Source organism: Macaca thibetana, chromosome 4 (assembly GCF_024542745.1).
Source record: "Macaca thibetana thibetana isolate TM-01 chromosome 4, ASM2454274v1, whole genome shotgun sequence".
In the NCBI taxonomy this organism is placed as follows: Eukaryota; Metazoa; Chordata; class Mammalia; order Primates; family Cercopithecidae; genus Macaca; species Macaca thibetana.
Genome location: NC_065581.1, coordinates 127436101 through 127456654, shown reverse-complemented (window position 1 = coordinate 127456654; position 20554 = coordinate 127436101). Strand labels below are relative to the sequence as shown.

Here is a 20554-nt window from a genome sequence, read left to right as displayed (position 1 = left end):
TTGAGCTATCAGACCTCTCTCCTGGTGGGATATTGTTTGTTTCCCTTACCCTTTTCATTTAAAACCTCTCAGTTACAAGCTTTGCTCCTCAGTTTATGCCTCTGTGATGATGCTTCAAAAGACAGCGAAACCAGTTTCCTACATTCCAAAATAAAAATGACATTGTAAAAAGTCCATCACTTTAGGCAATGAATCATTTATCTGGGCAACCCCCTTCGTCAAGGGGCTTCTTCCTTTGGGCCACATTTCAGGGATGTCTTTTGTAAGGCAAATGGTTGTGAACGAGTGCGTACGTATTCTGGAATCAAAATGATGCAAGTAGAGTTTAAAAAGAATTTCAGAATTACAGGAAAGGAGCTATGAGGGTAGAGAGGATGAGTTTAAAATACAAATAAGGAAACTTCATGGATTGGGGAAGTCATTGGAGCAAAATAATGGGGAAGTTGGAGGCTCAAGAATAAACAACGTCTAGAAAGTTAGAGGAGTCTGGAGGTCAATGTTTGCCTTCTGCAAATATCTTGTATATTATTTTGCTACGTGGGGGCTTAAATTAATCCTCATTAAAAGAGGATAAAGGAACAGTAACACTAGCCTGTCTCATCTGATATTTCTGGGTTTTTGTTTTTATCGTTATGATGATGATTATTATTATTTAGAGACAGGGTCTTGCTCTGTTGCCCAGGCTGGCATGCAGTGGCACAATCATAGCTCACTGCAGCCTTGAACTTCCGGACTCAAGTGATCCTCCCACCTCAGCCTCCCAAAGTGCTGGGATAATAGGCATGAGCCACCATGCCTAGCCTGTTTTTAGTTATTATTTATTTTTTCTTTTTTGGGACAGTGTTTCACTATTTGGCCCAAGCAGGCTTAACACATTTACACTTAATATGCTAATAAAGTAATCAGTATTTGGATAAAAAGGTGGCTAAACGTAGAAATAATAATCTAAACTCCATGTAATAATTTACAAATAATTTGGGGATTCTAAACAGGACACAGACATCTATTAGCTGAATAATAAATAGCATGTGTATAGCCAACTTCTTTATGCCAGTCTTTCTGGATTGGTGATATTATGGATTTGTGTTGGAGAAATAAACGTATCCATTAACATTTTAGATCAGCAGTTTTAAGCCCCAAATGAAAAAGGATATGTATTGATTAAGGTTGTATCTTTACAACATTCAATGAAGTTATTCTTGGCATACTGTTTTGGAGAAATTGGATCTGCACTCGTAGGTATGTTTACATGTCTTCTTTAAATAGAAGATTTCAGGGTTTTTTTTTTTTCTTCTCCTAAGGCCTAGTGATATATGGGTGCTCTCCAAATGTTCATTTTATAACAGTTTAAAAATCTCAGTAATGTGGAGTGGGTACCTAGTACTATTGAATTAAATTGGAAAGCTCTGTATTTTTATTAAGAAAAAGCTTCACCAATTATTTAGAATGAATTGCTCCAAGATTCTCCATTGGCTTTCATTTAGGAAGCCAATGTCATAGGGTTTGGACATCGTAGTTGTTTCTGGATTACGATGGAAATATGATGGTCATTCTCTAAGGCTGAACCTATTATTCCTAGAAAGGAGGGGAATAATAACATCATCAACTAAAATCAATGTGGAATCATAAGGAAAAATCTCGTGAATCTTTCAATTAAATGAAATCATCTTTCAAGGTAACATATTCCATAGACAATTTTTCTGCCTACTTCAATATGACCTTAGAGGGCTAGCTCCAGTGACTAAACCCCCAACCAGGCAAAGCTAAAATTCTGTCTTGACTCAAAAGCAGAATTCCACTACCTGAGTCACCTACAAAACTTCAACAGCACCCTGGATTTTCCTGAAAGCATCCCCAGCCAAGGATTGGGCAGGTTTAGGCATGTTCTCTTATGAAACCAGCTGATGACACAGTTACAGGGACTATGGCTCAAAGGTTATGGGTTGGGTTAGCGCCAACCCTGGTATACTGCCCTCCATTAAGTACTGAGAACGCTCATCTCTAAATATCAAGACACTGTTTGAGATGAAATATCAATGTGGACTGCTCTTGGCAAACACATCACTTTTAGATCTATCCTTTCACAATATGAAGTGTATTTCATGCACCTTGGCTTAATTCCATCCAATTCCCATGAATTACATGTCAATTTTCAGCTGCATTTGCTCATTTGCTTTTAATACTTCTTCTCTCTGTCTCTCTTCTAGGTAGAGAATCATTTCTAAAACCCAGTATAAAAATCAGCCTCAAGCAGCCAGCACCTATAGGAGGCTGGAAATCTTAAAACTCGTTGGAGCAGGCCGGGTGTGGTAGCTCATGCCCATAATCCCAGCACTTTGGGAGGCCGAGATGGGCAGATCACGAGGTCAGAAGATCAAGACCATCCTGGCCAACATGGTGAAACCCCATCTCTACTAAAATACAAAAAAAAAAAAAAATTAGCAGGGCATGGTGGTACGTGCCTGTAGTCCCAGCTAGTTGGGAGGCCGAGGCAGGGGAATCGCTTGAACCTGGAGACAGAGGTTGCAGTGAGCCGAGATCGTGCCACTGCACTCCAGTCTGGTGACAGAGCAAGACTCCATCAAAACAAACAAACAAACAAATAAAAAACAAACAAACAAACAGAAACCCACGTTAGAGCAAGAAGGGACTTTGAAGATTAGCTGGTCTAAACTTAATTCAAACGAGTTAGGATGCCCATGTTAACACTTCCAAGCAGAAGTGCAATCTAAATCCAGCTGCTGGAATTCTCAATGCATGACTTTGACCCAGTAAATACACATGGAGGAATGTAGTCTACAGATGTATGTACAAGGACACTCAAGGTAGCAGTTTGTAGACAAGAAATAATGGAAGCAGCTTACCTACCAATAAGAGAATGGCTTTCAATAAAAAGATGATCAAATAAAGCGCAATCTCTGAACGTGGAGACACTGCAGACCTGAGAAGGAGGTAAGGCAATCCCTGTATCAGCAAAAGGTGTTCATAATATAATCTCTTTAAAAGAATTTTTATGCATGCATGGGTAGGGGCTGGAGGTACGTATACATGAATGTACATAGACAGTGGGAAAGAATGCCTGCAGGCCTGTTTTTGTTTTTGTTTTGACACAGAGTCTCGCTCTGTCACCCAGGCTGGAGTGCAATGGCGCAGTCTCGGTTCACTGCAACCTCCACCTCCGAGGTTCAAAGAATTCTTGTGCCTTGGCTCCCTCCCCCTACCCGCCCCGCCTCAAGTAGCTGGGACCACAGGCGTGTGCCACCAAACTCGGCTAATTTTTATATTTTTAGGGGTTTCACCATATTGCCCAGGCTGGTCTTGAATTCCTGACCTCAGGTGATCCACTCACCTTGGCCTCCCAAAGTGCTAGGATTATAGGCGTGAGCCACCACGCCCAGCTGCAGGCCTGTTTTAATAGTGACTACCTGTAAGGAATCGGACTAGAAGAGCAGTGGGAGAAAGAGAAGGTTGTTTACATTTTGTTTTATAAACTTCTGCTATTCATTTTTAAAATGGAACAAATTTAGGGATAAGAAAGATGCAGGTGTGACTTCCTGACTCTCAGGTTGATGCCCTCTGCATTAAAAGTATTGGTATGAACAATTTCCCGGTGCACTAAATATGCTTCTCAAAAGACCCCTTTCCTCCCTGTTCAGATAATAGAAACATATTTAATATCCTTTACTATTGGCTAGTGCTGGAAGTGTGACTTATTTAAAGGTTCAGTATGATAGAAAATGATTCATTTAGGCTGGGTGCAGTGGCTCACGCCTGTAATCCCAGCACTTTGGGAGGCCAAGGTGGGCGGATCACGAGGTCAGGAGATCGAGATCATCCTGGCTAACATGGTAAAACCCCATCTCTAATAAAAATACAAAAAATTAGCTGGGTGAGGTGGCGGGCACCTGTAGTCCCAGCTACTCGGGAGGCTGAGGCAGGAAAATGGCGTGAACCCAGGAGGCAGAGCTTGCAGTGAGCCGAGATCACGCCACTAGACTCCAGCCTGGGCAACAGAGCGAGACTCCATCTCAAAAAAAAAAAAAAAGAAGAAGAAGAAAATGATTAATTTTCCCCACCAATACAACCTGCAGCCTGTTAAGGTCAAAGCCTCTGGTGGAGGCCGCACAGGTAATGATACGGGAGTACTGATAACTGCTCTTTCTCCCCCAGTGACTGGTAGGGGCCTTCACTGGAATATTTCTCTCTGTCAACTCTGTGCACAGGGTTGAGTCCTGGCCATGATAGAATGAATACTGTCATTCAAGTTTCCCCTGGCCTTACCAGACTGTACAGATAACAGGAACAACCCCAACTCAAATTTCCCTGGTTTTTTCCATAGCCTGGGGATGGTGGACCTTTTGTACCCTGTAAGGTATCTTTCAAATATTTCTTGAGGTCCCTACAAGTTGTCTCACAGGTGCTGCTGAATGACATCCCTCCTCTAAGCTGGCCCATGGCTTCATCTGTCCACTGGCTGGCCAGCAGAGTCTCCTGTTTGCCCCTTCCATGAACTTCCACAGCTGAGGCTCAGGAAAGCTGAGATGTCCAACTGACTTGGCGTTTTCTTTTAAGTAGGAGGAGTGCTTCCTTCCCCACCCCGTCATGTCAACCACAATGAGGACACCCAGCACTGATGCCCAGCAATGTGGCTTCTGCTCCAGCATATTACAGAGTTTGAATTAAGAATTTCAGATTCCCTTTGTAGGCTGCTGACTGCTCAGAGGAGGTAGGCTTTCATTCCTAAATATGTATTGTTTGCCTGCTCTGTGTAGATGCATACAACGTGCACAGGGATGAGTGAAACCGCCAAAGACTCTGACCATGACATTTTTAGCCTAGTCATGGAGAAAGATGATGACCAAGAAATAAAAGCAAATAAATATACAACCACAAATTGAGATAAGTGCTATGAAGGAAACAGGCAGAGGTGTGAGAGAAAATTACAAAGGAGCTACTTTCGATCAGAGGGTCAGAAAAGGTCTCCAAGGTTATGACAGTTTATATAATAACTATTAATAGGACATATCAGAAATCCAGACTTGGAAAAAGGGAGGGGAGGGGTTTTTAGAAGAGATTTGTTGGGGAGGATAGGGATGGTACAAAGAGGAGGAGGAGTTAATATTTTCAGACATTACTATGAACCAGTAACATTCTAAGAACTTTACATATGTTCTATTCTTTAATCCTAACACAACCCTATGTAGGAACTACTGTTAACCCTGCTTAACAGAGGTATAAGATGTAACAGAGGTATAAGATGAAGCACAGAAGGGTTAAGTAACTTGCCCTTGTCACACAGCTACTAAGTGGCGAAGGTGGAATTTGAATCTGGGCAGTCTCAGACCCTAAGGAAGAAAAGACTTTGGATTATTTTAGCAACTTAAAGACCAGTGTGACTGAAATGGAAAGAAAAAAGAGGGGGGGGGGGAATGGGAGAGAAATGGAGTTGGCAAAGCAAGCAGGGCCTTCCTAGATCATGCATGGATAGGCGGTCAGATTTCATCCTAAGAGGGTGTCATGGCTGATTAATTAATACTGCTCCAAAGGAACAACACTGTTCTGGGGAGCCAGCTGTGGTCATGAAAATAATGATCACTTCTGTTACTTTCTTAGGCTGAGGTATTAGAAAACAAGAGTGCTTCCTTTACGCTGAGAAGAAGAAAGGAGCCTAAGATCCTGGGGATGGAATTACCCTCTCTGGCAGAAAGGTCAACTTCATGCATAACCCAGGAAACGGCACCACATCCCAGGACCTACCTGGAGCAATCCATTCCCTGCGTTATAGAATGATGGATGGCCAAATTAAACAGTATTCCACTTGGGGGTGAGCACTGGGTTAGTAATACAGGGATGGGGAAGGGCATGGAGAGGAGCCAGTTATCACAATGGGCCTCTCTAGGGGACGATCTCCACTTTGGCAGGAGCAGCTTGGGGAAGCGCCTGCGTTCCTGGCCACTGACTGCAACTCACAGCCTCTCTACACAGCCGCTTAACTGGGACAATAAATCCCTGGAAATGAAGAGGAGCAGTGTCTGGTGTACCCAGCAAGTAAACTCTGGTAAGTTATATCCACAGGAAGAGTGAAGAGGCAACAATCTCTTGATTCTTAAGGTCAGCATCTTGTTTGGTTGCTCTTTCCTGAATTCTCTTAGGAGATTCCTCCCACTCTTGGGAAATCTCAAATTCATCCCATGAAGAATATTAACTCAGTCTAGCCTCCTAAACTGAGTCTAACCTCATCTCTAGTCACATAAACTAGGTAGAATGGGGAAAGGAGTTTTCAAATTCTGTTTACTTGTAATGGTAAATTTTTCCTTTTTTTTTTTTTTTTTTGAGAAGGAGTTTTGCTCTTTTTTGCCCAGGCTGGAGTGCAATGGTGTGATCTTGGCTCACTGCAACCTCTGCCTCCTGGGTTCAAGCGATTCTCCTACCTCAGCCTCCCAAGTAGCTGGGATTACAGGCGCCCACCACCACACTCAGCTAATATTTTTATTTTTAGTAGAGATGGGGTTTCACCATGTTGGTCAGCTGGTCTCGAACTCCAGACCTCAGGTGATCCATCTGCCTCAGCGTCCCAAAGTGCTGGGATTACAGGCGTGAGCCACTGCGCCCAGCCTGTAATGGTAAACTTTTAACTGATTAACCTGTTCTTGCTTGTCGAGTAGTGTGGGCATCCATTCTCCATGTTTCCCTGTCCAGCAGCCCCTCGATTTTTGTTTGGGGATCCACACGATACCTGAGAGGCTAATTCCATCTGAGTGGCAAGAAGGGAACACGTGGCCTGGGCTAAGCCATCAGCACATTCTATCCCCCCCAGCCAGAGTGACTGTGACCTAAGCCCATTTGTTCAGCGTGAGTCTCAGGATCTCTGCTTTGGAATACAAGACAAAGTCCCTCTGTCCCTCTTGGTGTGTTTGAAAAAGGAGCAAGAGTCATCTAGGAATCACAGAAGGTGCCTGACTTAGGATAGAGCCAACATAAAAATAAAAATAAAAAGAAGTAGAGTTATAAAGAGCTAGGTCCTGCATGACATCATTAAGCAGAAGGACTCCCACCTCATCAGAACCCTGCTCTTTTCAGGGATGAGAGTTGATTAAATTGAGCTCAACAAATATTGACAGAGTGCCTCGTCATGTGCCAGACATGGCATTGGGCACTCACAATACGTTAGTGCATAAAACAGGTAAGAATCCCTGTCCTCAGAGAGAAGGAGACAGAAAACAGACAATAAGCAGAACAAGAGAAATAATAGTATGTTAGAGGAGGATAAGTACAGTGGGGAAAAGGAAAAGAAGAGCAGGTAAGGGAGATGGGCACTGGGTGAGTAGAGCTGGGGATGAGGCTCTGTATTCTTTAAGGTGGGGCTCTCTCTGCTACTTGTTATCTATTACTTGCTAATAAACCTACAACACCTTAGGACATTCTAAATACCTGTAACCCCTTGCCCTAACAGCCACCCAGGGGCAAAAATTTCTATAGATTTTTTTAAAAAAGAATATTAGGGGGGGCACAGTGGCTCATGCCTATAATCCCAGCAGTTTGGGAGGCCGAGGCAGGGAGATCACGAGGTCAGAAGATCGAGACCATCCTGGCTAACACGGTGATACCCCGTCTCTACTAAAAAATACAAAAAAATTAGCCGGGCGTGGTTGCAGGTGCCTGTAGTCCCAGCTGCTCAGGAGGCTGAGGCAGAAGAATGGCATGAACCCGGGAGGCGGAGCTTGCAGTGAGCCGAGATCACACCACTGCACCCCAGCCTGGGCGACAGAGGGAGACTCTGTCTCGAAATAAATAAATAAATAATAAATAAATAAATAAATAAATAAATAATAAAAAAGAATATTAATTACATTCGTCTAAGATTTGGCTTGGGGAGGGACATTATATTTAAGTTCTGGATAAAGGCTGAATTAATTAGTTTTGGAAAATCCTCATCCACATTTTGGGGGCAGGGCACAGGAATTAAAATGTTTCCATTTCAATCCTGTAGCACTCTGACATAAATTATTCTACTTTCCTGAAGCAGCAAGGTTCTTTTACTCCCATTGTTTCTGCTTCTTGAAATATACAAATAATCACCCATTTTTGTTTCCAATATTGATTTATGGAAAATGATCAAATTAGTATTGAGAATGCTTTACAACTCGAGAAGCTAAATTCTGTGACTCTGATTTTCTCAGGGACCGACAGTTATAATATTGTAACTGAGTCAAAAGCTGGTGAGCAAGAAGGTGAAGAAGAAAGCAAGAGCAAATTAACTTAATATAAAGATATGTCTTCCCCCCACTGTTCTGAGTACGTGGCTAGTGGCTTCCTGTGAAGGAAACACTTGGTCGGCTCTTGTCTTAGTTAAGACTGGCATTCCCCCTTTTGCACAGCTCTGCGATGTTGTGTAAAAGAAGAAACTATCACCATAGAGACTTGGGTCTCCTGAACATTCAAATGATTATCCAGGAACACTAGATAATCTGTCTTTTGCCATAGCACTTACTCTTTAGCAGTCATCTATTCATAGGCTATACGTTTTTAAAAATGGTCCAATGCCAGACAAACTAAAGCTTTGCTCTGATAATGCCTGAAAGACACATTTACAAACATGGCCAAATTAGCCTGATGGGCTTTCATGCAAATGCCCTGTGCCTTTACTGTTTCAGATTTCCAGCTTTCCTCAGATGCTCAGAGTTCAACTTCAGTGAAATTGCTGCTGAACAGAGGCACCCAGAGCCAGGGGGATGAGTGGGGAGAAGAATGGAAGCAGAAGAAGGTACTGTGCCTTCTCAAAGACTCTCCCTAAAACCTAGATGGTTAAAAAGGACCAGACTCACTCCAGGAAGACATATATATGCTCCAATAATATTGATTTTTAAGTTAGTGAAAAGAGACACCTGAGATCATTGGGAAACAAAAAATCTACAAGTCATGGTGAGACAACTGGTCGGTCCTTTTTGCAAAAGAAAGCCCTCCCCTCCTGCCAGATGACAAATTAAATTATCAGTGGATGGGACCCAAGTACATGTGCACATAAATGCACATACACAAGTACACACACACGCACACACACATACCACACACACACACACACACAGAGGCAAAGAAATCAAACTGTATACATGCCAAAAAAAATAGCTGAATATTTATTTGATCACTGCTGGTGAAGAGCACTGTGAGTTTGTCATGTAAGAAATCCCATGGCAAATGATAATAGACCTGACCACCGAGAAATGGTAAACTTCTGAACATTAAGAAGGGCACAGACTAAAATACAAACCCCTACATAGAAAAATCTATGGTAAACAATAAGAAACAATCGTCTAATATCTCTGAAACATAGAGCTTATAAACATTGATTAGAAAAACATGAAGATTTCAGAATAGAAATGGGCAAAGGACACGAGACAACTCACAATAGAGCAAATATAAATAAAAAACAGATAGAAAATGTTCATCTTGTTACTTAACAAAGGCAGAAGTGAAACAGCAGTAGAGAATTTTTCTTACTATCAAGTTAGCAAAAATGATTTCTTTGCCTAATCATGTTCACAAGAGCACAATGCAACAGGAAATCTCATACATTGCTTGTAGGAGTATAAAACTTTCTGGAAAGCGATGTGCTGTTTCCTAAGAGGACTCCAAGTGTTTATATCCTTTGACCTAGTAATTCTACTTCCAAGAACTTATCGTCAGAAAGTAATTTAAAAATTCCAAAATATGGACATCATGCATAAAAGATGTTCATTTCATCACCGCTTATTTAAAAAAAAAAGTGGAGGCACCCTAAATGCCCACTATTCATTTCAATATTTTTTGAGTACCTAGTATCTGTCAAACAATGAGCTAGAACAGAAGCCAAACACAAAACAGATATGATTCTTATCCTTCCAATACTGGGAGGAACTGCAGGCTGGGAGGCGATATACATTTAATTAAGTAATTATTACACTTGCTACAGGAATGCACAGCAGAGGGACCTAACCAGAGGGGGTGACATTTAAACTAACTCGTGAAAACTGTGTGAAAATGACCAGAAGAAGGGGATGGCAGACACAATATTCTGATTAATACTTCAAGAAGCAGGAACAATGGGAGTAAAAGAATCTTGCTGTTTTGAAAAAGTATCATAATGTGTTCCAGAAAAAGGGAACAACATATTGCAAGTCCAGGAGGGAAAAAATTTGACCTAAATTAAGAGTGTGCTCGTATTTCTTAGTAGTGATGAAGAGAGTCCAAGCATCTCTTGGGAAGATTAGACCTAGCAGGAAACATAGTGGAGTTGCTTTCCTCCTCTTCTGATTAATTTCACAGGTTTTTCACATTTTTAGTTTAAATGTCACCTCCTCTGGTTAAGTCCCCTCTGCTATGCACTCCTGTAGCAAATGTCATAATTACTTGATTAAATGCTTATCTCCTCCAAGACTGTAATTTCTGCAAGGGTAAGAATTATATCTGCCTTGGGGATGGGCGTGGTGGCTCACACCTTTAATCCCAGCACTTTGGGAGGCCGAGGATCACCTGAGGCCAGGAGTTCGCGACCAGCCTGGCCAATATGGTGAAATCCCATCTCTACCAAAAATACAAAAACTTAGTTGGGCGTGGTGGTGCACATCTGTGGTCCTAGCTACTTGGGAGGCTGACATGAGAGGATTTCTTGAGCCCGGCAGGCGGACGTTGTCATAGTGAGCCAAGATTGCACCCCTGCACTCCAGCCTGGGTGACAGAGTGAGACTCCCTCTCAAAAAAAAAAAAAAAAAAAAAAAAAGAATTGTATTTGCCTTGTGTTTGGCCTCTGTTCTAGATCAGTGCTTGACACATATTCGGTGCTCCTCATGGAGTTAGCGAGAGACCTCCCACCAGGAAGCAGAGGTTTCCCACGTGGGAGGATGGCTATGTGGCGGTGCTGAGGGACGCTGAATCCGAGGTGCTGTGTCTTGAATTCATCAGTGAAGACATGAAGGCCTGGCCCGTCAGGAGGACAGCTCCCACCACAAGGGAATGAGAAATGGTTGTCATGTTGGACACGCATCTATGGTCTCGGCCTGTCAGGCTCCAAGGGTTGTGGTGAGTGTCTGTGTATGCACTTATATCTCCAAGAGAACGGGAGTGTCATCCCCAAACACGAATGAGGTTAACTTTTCTAAAGAACATTGGTTAGTGGCCAGGCACAGTGGCTCACACCTATAATCCCAGCACTCTGGGAGGCCGCGGCGGGTGGATCACTTGAGGTCAGGAGTTTGAGACCAGCCTGATCAACACGGTGAAATCCTATCTCTACTAAAAATATGAAAATTAGCCGGGCGTGGTGGCACATGCCTGTAATCCCAGCTACTTGTGAGGCTGAGGCAGAAGAATCGCTTCAACCCAGGAGGCGGAGGTTGCAGTGAGCCGAGATCATGCCACTGCACTCCAGCCTGGGCGACAGAATGAGACTCTGTCTCAAAACAAAACAAAAACAAAAAACATTGGTTAGTGTAGCCAAGAAAGATTTTTTACTTAAAAAATAAATCTGTTGTCCATGCAGTGTGTTGATGGAAAAAAAAAAAAAAAAAGATAGTCTTTGTTACAAATAAGATATTGCATGATCATTAGTAAGATTATTTATGAAGAGTTTGTAATAATGTGGGAAAGTGGTTATGATATAAAGTTAAGCAAAAGAAAAAAGTAAATGCCAACTTATAAAAATAGTATATTGTTAGCTTTGCTTAAACATATATATACGCACACACAATCCACAAAAAGCAGGAATATACCTCACTCTGTAAGTGGTGGTTATCTCTGAGTGATATTTTATAGGATGTTCCCCCGCTTTTTATTACTGTAATGTACATTCCAGATTATTAGATTAGTATATTTTACTTTTACAAATGGTGATTACACATTTTAATAGTTTCAGAATGTTAAGATCTTAAGAGACTAAGCTTAGTTCTACAGCTAGCATATAGTAGCATTGCATAAATATTCTTCAATCAATTAATGAAGTCATCACTTCATCGCAAGAGTGTACATAAAGTATTAGAACTATTAAAATGTTTGTGTGCACACCAGCCCCATCAATTCTGAATAATGCCCTATCTGCCATAATTATATATTCTTATTTTTGGGGTTCTCATTCCTTAAAGCAACATTGATGTTTCCTTCATTTCTTCTCCCCAAGCACAGAGTAAAAAAAAAAAAAAAGTCATTTATTGTTTTAAAATCTTCATTTATTTTGGGATGTCACCACGGATTTTTCAGGTCTTAGACATATAAGCATGCATTTCTACTTTTTTAGATTTTGAATAATGTAGAAATCTAGCCAAATTAATTGAGAATACTCTATTGAATAAATCTACAACTTTACTTCCAAGGTCCTGTTAACCTAAGCTAAAGATAAAAAAGCAGCAACAAAGTGCCGCTGTTATCTGGTTAAAACTGACAACTGTAAGATGTACGGATGATTTTCTACAAGTTTAGAAACAGGAAACAGTGCTTGCTGCACTTGCCACAGGGCATATAAACTGAGAAAGTTATGTAGAAATTCAAGATCAGAGGATGAGCACAAGGATGATCTTCAAGAACAAAACAGTGAACAGAGACCTTTGTGGTGGCAAGCAGTGACGTAAGGTTGTGTTTGTGTGAATACAAACCCTCTCCTCCCAAGTCTGGTGACTACAGTGTTTTCTTCCCACCGTTGTTAATTGTGGAAATATGGTTGTCACTATTAACATATCAAACAGAAGTCTTGATATTATCTGCAGCTGGTCATTTGTTTAGGTTTTACCCGCAGGGAAAGTCTGGTGGCAGCCAGCCCCAGGACAGCCACGCGTGACGTGCAGAAGAGTCCTTGTTGTTCCCCCGGAGGGGATGACGATGCAAGCAAACGCCACGCCTGATCCCTTCGGGTCTCCGTGGCAACAAGGCTGCCTGTCAGACCAGATGATAATGATCCATGATCTGGAAGAGGCTTATTCCATAACAGGAGGGAGGTTTCAAAGGTAACACGTCAATAGCAAAGCAATGCCTCGGCAACAGCTTTTTGTTATTGTAGTCGACAAGGACAAAAAGAGGACAAGGCTGCCAGAAGATATTGCATATGGAACAGAAGATTTCCTGCCCTGGAAGAAGGCTAAGTTAGAGCCTCTCTTTATCTATAAATGATCTGTTGGTTAAACAGGATACCTCCCTTCTGAACATCTCAGCACCTCAACAAGAGAACTTCAAGTCTCTGCTATTTAGACATGTCATTTGTAAGTAAAAGAAATCAGGGAAGTAATAGGAGGAAAGCTAAGAATGAAAGGAATTCATCACTACTGCCAGTTTGTCCCTGAAGCAAGGCGAGTCCCTGCCCATCTGGCTATGCCAGCTTTTTTTTTTCCCCCTTACTAGACCCCATTTGGGATTTTGTTGGCATATTTGCTTGGGTGTCTATCTCCTCTGTAGTTCCTGAGGTCAGGATTGTAGTCTCTTTTTTTAAAAATTTGTATCTATAGTGCCTGGCAAAGAAAAGAAGCTCCATCAATATTTACCAGTTGCTGGTGGCAATGGTAGTGGTAGTTGTATAGAAGTGGGGAGGGATAGAAGTATAGCTAAGTGATGGGACATTCTATTTCTACACCTTGTTTAACTGTGGAGGTCTCTGGGATTAGAAAGGCTAGCCAAGATTGGGACGTCTGGTGTCTTCTCCAAGAGAGGCAGAATGAGCCTAACGTTCGAACATGGGCTCTGGAGCCAGACAAGCCAGATTAGAATCCCGACTCTACTCCAAGCAGTGTGAACTTTGGCAAGTTACTTACCTTATCTGTGCCTCTGTGAGGATGAAACAAGTTCATTAGAATGATGCCTGGTACCCCAGAGGAACTATTAAGGTTCAATTGACTCTGTTTCTAGTATTACTGCTCAATTTAGGAAGAAAAAACGTGCAGATGAGGAGAGCCTTTTGCTTCAAATTTTGAGTTTCACATTTAACCTTGCAGTTTTATCCCTGGGGAGCTTCTGTTGGATGGAAGATGAATCTGGTATCTAAGCTTCTCCTTAGAGTTGTCCTTTAGACCAGTGCCAATCCCTAGTAGTGCTTCTGATTTCCTGCTTATCTCCTACGAATGTAGGAGTTAAGTCAATTCAAAAGAAAAGATAAGTGGTCCAAACAAATCCATACTGCAATCCACTGTCCATGGGGCAATTCATTTGCCCTTAAATTATTATTATCTCCCTTACCAGATGTGCTTGACACTTCTGATCTTGAGCCATGCTGGGCATCATGGCAAATTTTGATATTTGGTATCAAATATCAAAATATTTCATATTTTTTCCTTGATGCTTTTGAAGACACCTCCTCCATAACCACGATCTCTGACCAACACCCAAAAGGCTGAGGGGAACTAAAGCCAAGTTAGGGAAACAATGTAAATGCCTGGCTGATTGACACATATGGATGTCCAGGGAGTTGCTGGGTCTTCTCACCTCTATCCTCACCTGCCGTGAGCACACAGTGCTCCACGGATATATTAAAATTTGAATCAGTAAGTGAGGAATTTTATGAAGTGCCCTCTTGAAGCCAATGGAATAATGTCATCCATAACCATAAACCAGCAGCTAAATATTACCTAAGCACAGGACTCAGACTCTCTTTCATTTAGACCACCTGAAGCAGGTTCTCTTGCAACTGCAAAACAAAAGAAGAGAGAGAAAGAAAGACCACCATTGTGATGGTTTCCAGATAGGCATAATCAAAAGGTTGAAAATGTCTACCAAGAATATTAAGTCATTACGACAGGTACCTTTTCTAATTAAAATTGTATTCCCACTGCAGCTGCATCCTAATAAACTGAGAGGCATCAGCTACCTTATCTTTCATACCAGCTGTAAGTATGCTGATGCACATATGTATACTATATTTGTATTATGTATAATATCTATATGCTATATGTATATATAAAGTATAGACCTTAAAAATTATTTCGAAGTCACACAATCATCTGAGTCACATAAGCACATAGAAAAACAGATAAAGGTATGTTATGTAACTCACCTCCTATATCCAGATAAGTTTTCATTCAAACAAATACAATTATTTGATATTTTTACCTTGATGCTTTTGAAGATACCTCCTCCATAACCACGATCGGGAATGGTCTGTATTGTAGCAGTCAGGAAGTTCTTTTTTTTTTTTTTTTTCCCAAATAAACTGCTTATCTTAGAATAGTTTTTAAATTATAGAATTAATGTAATTAGTACAGTAATGGTACAGAGAGCTCCCTACCTAATACTGAGTTTCCCCTATTGTTAACATATTACATTAATATGGTACCTTTGTCACGACCAATGAATCAGTATTGATACATTATTTCCTCAGTTTTTTCCTAATGTCTTTTTTCTCTTTTCTTTTTTGAGATGGAATCTCACTCTGTTGCCCAGACTGGAGTGCAGTGGCATGATCTTGGCTCACTGCAGCCTCCACCTCCTGGGTTTAAGTGATTCTTCTGCCTCAGTCTCCCAAGTAGCTGGGATTACAGGTGCCCACCAACACACTCAGCTAATTTTTGTATTTTTAGCAGAGATGGAGTTTCACCATCTTGGCCAGGTTGGCTTCGAACTCCTTACCTCAAGTGATCTGCTTGTCTCAGCTTCCTAAAGTGCTGGGATTACAGGGGTGAGTCACCACGCCCAGCCCCTAATGTGCTTTTTCTACTCCAGGATCCCATCCAGGATACCACATTGCATTTAGTAGTCATGTCTCCTTAGGGCCCTCTTAACTGTGGCAGTTTCTTGGACTTTCCTTGGCTTTGCTGACCTTGATAGTTCTGAGGATTACTGGTCAGATATGTTGTAGAATGTCCTTCTGTTGGGATTTGTCTGATGTTTTTCTCATGATTAGACTGGGTTAATGCATTTGATGGGAGGGAGACCACAGAGGCCAAGTGCCATTCTCATCATATCATAACAAGGGTGCACACTATCAATTACTTGTCAATGTTAGGGAGTTGTTTTTAAGGTCAAAAGTAAATTCCTTTTGTTAAAGCAGTGGTTCTCAAAGTGTGGTTCCCCAGATCAGCAGTGTCAGCACCACCTGGCACTTGTTAAAAATGCAAATTTTTGGCTTTGTCACAGGCCTACTAAATCAGAAACTCTGGGGGTGGAGCCCAGCGATCTGTCTGAACAAGTCTAGGTGATTCTGATGCACCTGGAGTTTAAGAACTGCCGTGTTGGTTGTCTAACATGTTTGGCTTCGATGTATAAAAAGAATTCTCCTCAGTGCCCATCTATTAAGCCAGTGGTTCTCAACTCTGCTGCATTTCATGAATACCCATACCCGGGCATATATCCCCAGAGACTGATATCACTGGTTTGGGAGGGTGTCTTACTGAAAAGTTCCCAGGTGGTTCCAAGCCTAGACAGGGTTAAGGGCCCTCAGCTAACAGAAGTCTCCCTCTTCTACTCATGCTTTCCACCCTTCTAAGCTCTCCTTCCTTTCCCCCTTGGCCTTTGGAAGAATGGATCAATCAGTAGCCTGGTTTCTTAGAAAACATCAGAGAAGATTTAATGCTATAGAACTTCAGGTTGGTAATAGCCATAAAGGTCAACTAGTTATGTGGTTTTAAAAGTTTTTTTTTTCAGCAGACTCTTTCTTCAAAGAAAATCTTTATGGGGAAACCCAACCCAATACAGAAAAAGAGAGAAAACCGAGTGGCTCTGAGTGAAGGGGAAGGGACTTGAGGTTGCTTCCGGTCCTCCTGTCACTATCTAGCCGTCACTGGGCTAGTTCAGCCTTCCCAGTCAATGGTTGTCCACCTTCTCCTTGATCATCTCCCGCATCAGGGGCTTCTCCACTTACCACGCCACTTCCATTTCAGTACCAAGCATCAAAGCTTTCTTTCCTTTGAGCCCCAATTGGCTTCCCATTGATTATCACTTCCTATCACTAATACTAGTTCCTTTCCTGGTGCTAAAGAAGAGAGATAGAGAGTCTTTCCCATAAAAAGCCTCTTTTTATATCATAATTTAGGCACCCTGCTCCCTAAACAGTGGTTCTCAACTGGATTGTGCACTAGAATCAACCAACGCACTTTCAAAAGTCTCACTGCCCAGGACACATCCCAAATCAATCTGGCAGTGTCTCTTCACATGGACCCAGGCAGACAAGAACCACATACAGCGTGGCTGGGGACCAAGCACCTTTGTCAGAGCCTCTCCCCTCACCCCCAGGCCAACAGGGACACCCTCTTTCCTAACAATTGACACTATTCTGAATCTCCTCATCAATCCATCTGCTCCCTTTAGAGAATGCTCCATTATCCAGATCAAAAAATAAGTCATAATGGCACAATTTTCACAAATAGTTTTTATAGAATGAAGGCAAAAAGTTTAAGCACTGGGTTGATATAACACCAAATTCTTTCTTTCTCAAGTTAATTAGAATAAAAAGATACCTATTTGCTTTGTGACTCAACAATCCAACTTCTACTCCAATGTCCCCCTTCCCCTATACTGGAGAGATTGTTCAAATGCTCCTACCTTTCCCGGAGCAGAAGCGTCTCACAGCTAGTATCCCTGCCTTGCCCTTATTAAATGAGAGATAAATGATGTGATCGGTTTTTTGCGACTGCCTTAAGCAACTCCACCCAGATGGCCCAGCTGTTTGTTTGGTGAAGATTTCTCTCTCCTCTTCTGCCCCCTCTTTCTGACCCATTAGTCAGAAAATAACTGGGCTGTGCAAATGTAGGTTGCGTAGGTTGTCAGGTTCACCAGCCTCCAAATGGCCTGTCCTGAATCCTCTTAACCAGTATTTCCAGAATGAAGTTAAGATCATGCAGGCCATTAGCCAAGGAGTTTAGCTAGAGAGGGCGGGGTGAAGCACAATCCATGCTTTGAAGTATCTCAAACACTCACCGGCCAATGACAATTACTTGTCTCCACTAGGCTGAAGAACATATTTCAGTCGTTCCTATCTCCACTGAAAAACTTGCCTCCTCTATATGACATGACTCATAGTCATTAAGTCCAATGTGGAGCGCAAAGAGGTTGATGTTTTCCTAACCATTGTATTCTAAGTCTCAGTCAACTCAACCAACTGCACCAAGTTGCAGTACATTGCTGAGGTAAACATGGAATTGTGCTGAGAGTTTTGTCTTAAACTCATGCCATCCATCTTCAGTTGGACCCTCGATTCTCTCTTATAATCATTTTACTTTTCCTTACTAAACTTGATACTCTATGCCCCACAATAGTGTTTCAGAACTTCCTTCCAAAATTTCAGTTTTCTCATCTTTAAAATAAGGATAATCATAGCATCTACTTAGTAAGGCTGTTCTCAGTACCTAATACATGCTGTTACTATTATTATATGTTATTATCTATGCTAATATTATATGACATGAATAATGAAATAATGAAATAATATTTTCTACTCATCTCAAAGTTAAGAAACTTTTTTAGTGTCAGCTATATGCTGGTTATTCTGTTAACATGACACTTTGACATACAGCCCCTAAGATCCCAACTCCCTTCCACTCTCTTTCCCTCATCTTGTTGGCCTTCTTTCTTGCTAAGATCAAGGCAAGTCCATGGAAGCCCCTCAATGTTCCCCTGCATCTCAGAATTTCTCCATGTCATCAAAGTTCCTGTTTTTCTTTCCTATTCTCTCTGAAAACCATCTCTGCTCTACTCCACAACCCTGGCCCTTCCCACACTAACTATGGTGCCCCAGGGAGGATTTCCCCTTCAGCTCCACCTACGAGCTCTCAGCATGCAGCCCACAAAGTTTAAAATTGGGTCCTTACTCTTGAAAAAATGAAAACAGAGTCGAGGTGCCAAAAAAAAAAAAAAAAAAGAAAAAAAAAGAAAACCTACAAGATAGCTCATAACAAGTGCCAACTGAGTCACTCAGAAAAAAGAAAAAAAAAGAGAGAAATGCCACTACCTTCAGCAAAAGGGAACCATTGAACTCCAGTTGAAACAATACTATTCCCCAGAGGGAAAAAAAGTTAACTCCAAAAATTTTGTCATCATATTAATAACATTTTAACATCTCATCATTTTTATAAGGCAGTTTCACAAAATTATTTCGTTTAAACCACTTAGAGAGGTAGATTAAGGAATATTCTGCCCATTTTACAAATGAAGAAACTGAGATGCAGAGAAGGTTTAGGAGAATTCCCAATGTGGGCAGCTAGTAAGTTGTAGAGCCAGGACTTCAATGTGGGTCTTGGGAGCCCCTCTCCCCTGCCCTTTCTTGTAGGCCACATTGACTTTCTGCTGGAGGACATCACCATTTGTTCATCTACCATGATGCTGGAAACTTAGCATTATGTTTTCACATCTGCCCATTACAACTCTAGGCAGTCAGTCTAATTACCTGCATTTTAGAGGTAAGGATGACTTTGTGAGGAGGGGGAGTGGAAGGAGAGAGTCTGTTAAGTAAGTAGCCCAAATCCTACTGCTAAAAAGCTCTAAAGTTGGCATATAAATTCAGGGCTCATGAACCTGAATTTTATTTATTATTTGTAAGAAATTGTATTTCTTACAAATTAAGGAATTTTTTTTTTTTGCCTGTGAGAGCAAAAGATAACACACACACACACACACAAAATGAAAGCTAAGTCTAAAACAGGTGGTTGTGACAGCAGGAAAAAAAAAAAAATATATATATATATATATATTTATATATACACTCACGGTTCGGCAACTTGTCAGCCAAGCCTGGGCCATAAAACAGGATAAAAAAGGTTTGGTTAATAGCCAAAATTACTCAGCTATTCTCATAAATGCTAATTATTAAGTTATTTATGAAAGGAAAAGAATTTTCATTTGATTGTCCCCTGGCTTTTGTTGCTCTCTAAGATAACATAAATTTCCCTTCCAGGACCCCTTCAATGATTAAGGTGCATAGCTGTGATCTATAAGCCTATGCAGACCTATAATCCACATAGAGCAGCTCTGACAAATGATTTGATGGCTTATGTTTTTTCAGATAAATTCAATTTTTTGTATTTCATTGGAATGTAGATACCTATAAAAAGTACCTTAAGTAATCTGAATCTTGAGATGTTAGAAACATTTCTTCAGAAAAAAAAAAATACCCACCAAGGAAGTTATAAACCAACTTAAAGAATAGGTGTTCAACAAAATTAATAAAACTAAAAATACTTAACATAATACAGGAAAGTTTATGGTAGGGACTTGATATGGCAATCTCTTTGGAATTTTAAGTATAAAATGTTTCAGTGGGTTGATTGTCAAAATTCTAAAGCATGACAATAATTTTTTACTGGGTACAATGTACTTTTATGAGGATTTCTTCCTTTTCTCCCCCGTTTTTATGTTCAGTCAGACCTGGTTGATGACTATGACTCAGATGATAGACGGACTACTTGTGGTTTGAAGGGTGTTGCTTCAGAATTCTAATCTCTTTTGTCATGGACCATCCCTGGGGATTCCAAAGTATTACTAGCCTTAAAGGAACTCCCCCTCCTCAATAAACCACAGCTCCCAACAAGAAGTGAGCAACTTCTGATAGTGAAAATGGGACATTTTAAAAGAATTAACTAATAGTAAAACCAAGTCAAGAAAACGCTCTCTGAAATGC

At 41.2% G+C, this 20554-nt stretch overlaps 1 protein-coding gene across 2 annotated transcripts in view; it reads right to left on the bottom strand.

Annotated features, from left to right (window-relative positions):
* The window catches only part of LOC126952615 (zinc finger protein ENSP00000375192-like), a 60141-nt gene that overhangs the window by 4561 nt on the left and 35026 nt on the right, over nt 1-20554 (bottom strand). Inside the window, exon 2 of one of the 2 annotated variants that reach the window (XM_050787429.1) lies at nt 2869-2941. In XM_050787429.1, coding sequence (XP_050643386.1) covers nt 2869-2941 — 73 coding nt within the window. Of the gene's footprint in view, nt 1-2868; nt 2942-12179; nt 14636-20554 lie in introns of those variants that run through there. The other variant, XM_050787430.1, reaches the window with a different exon arrangement.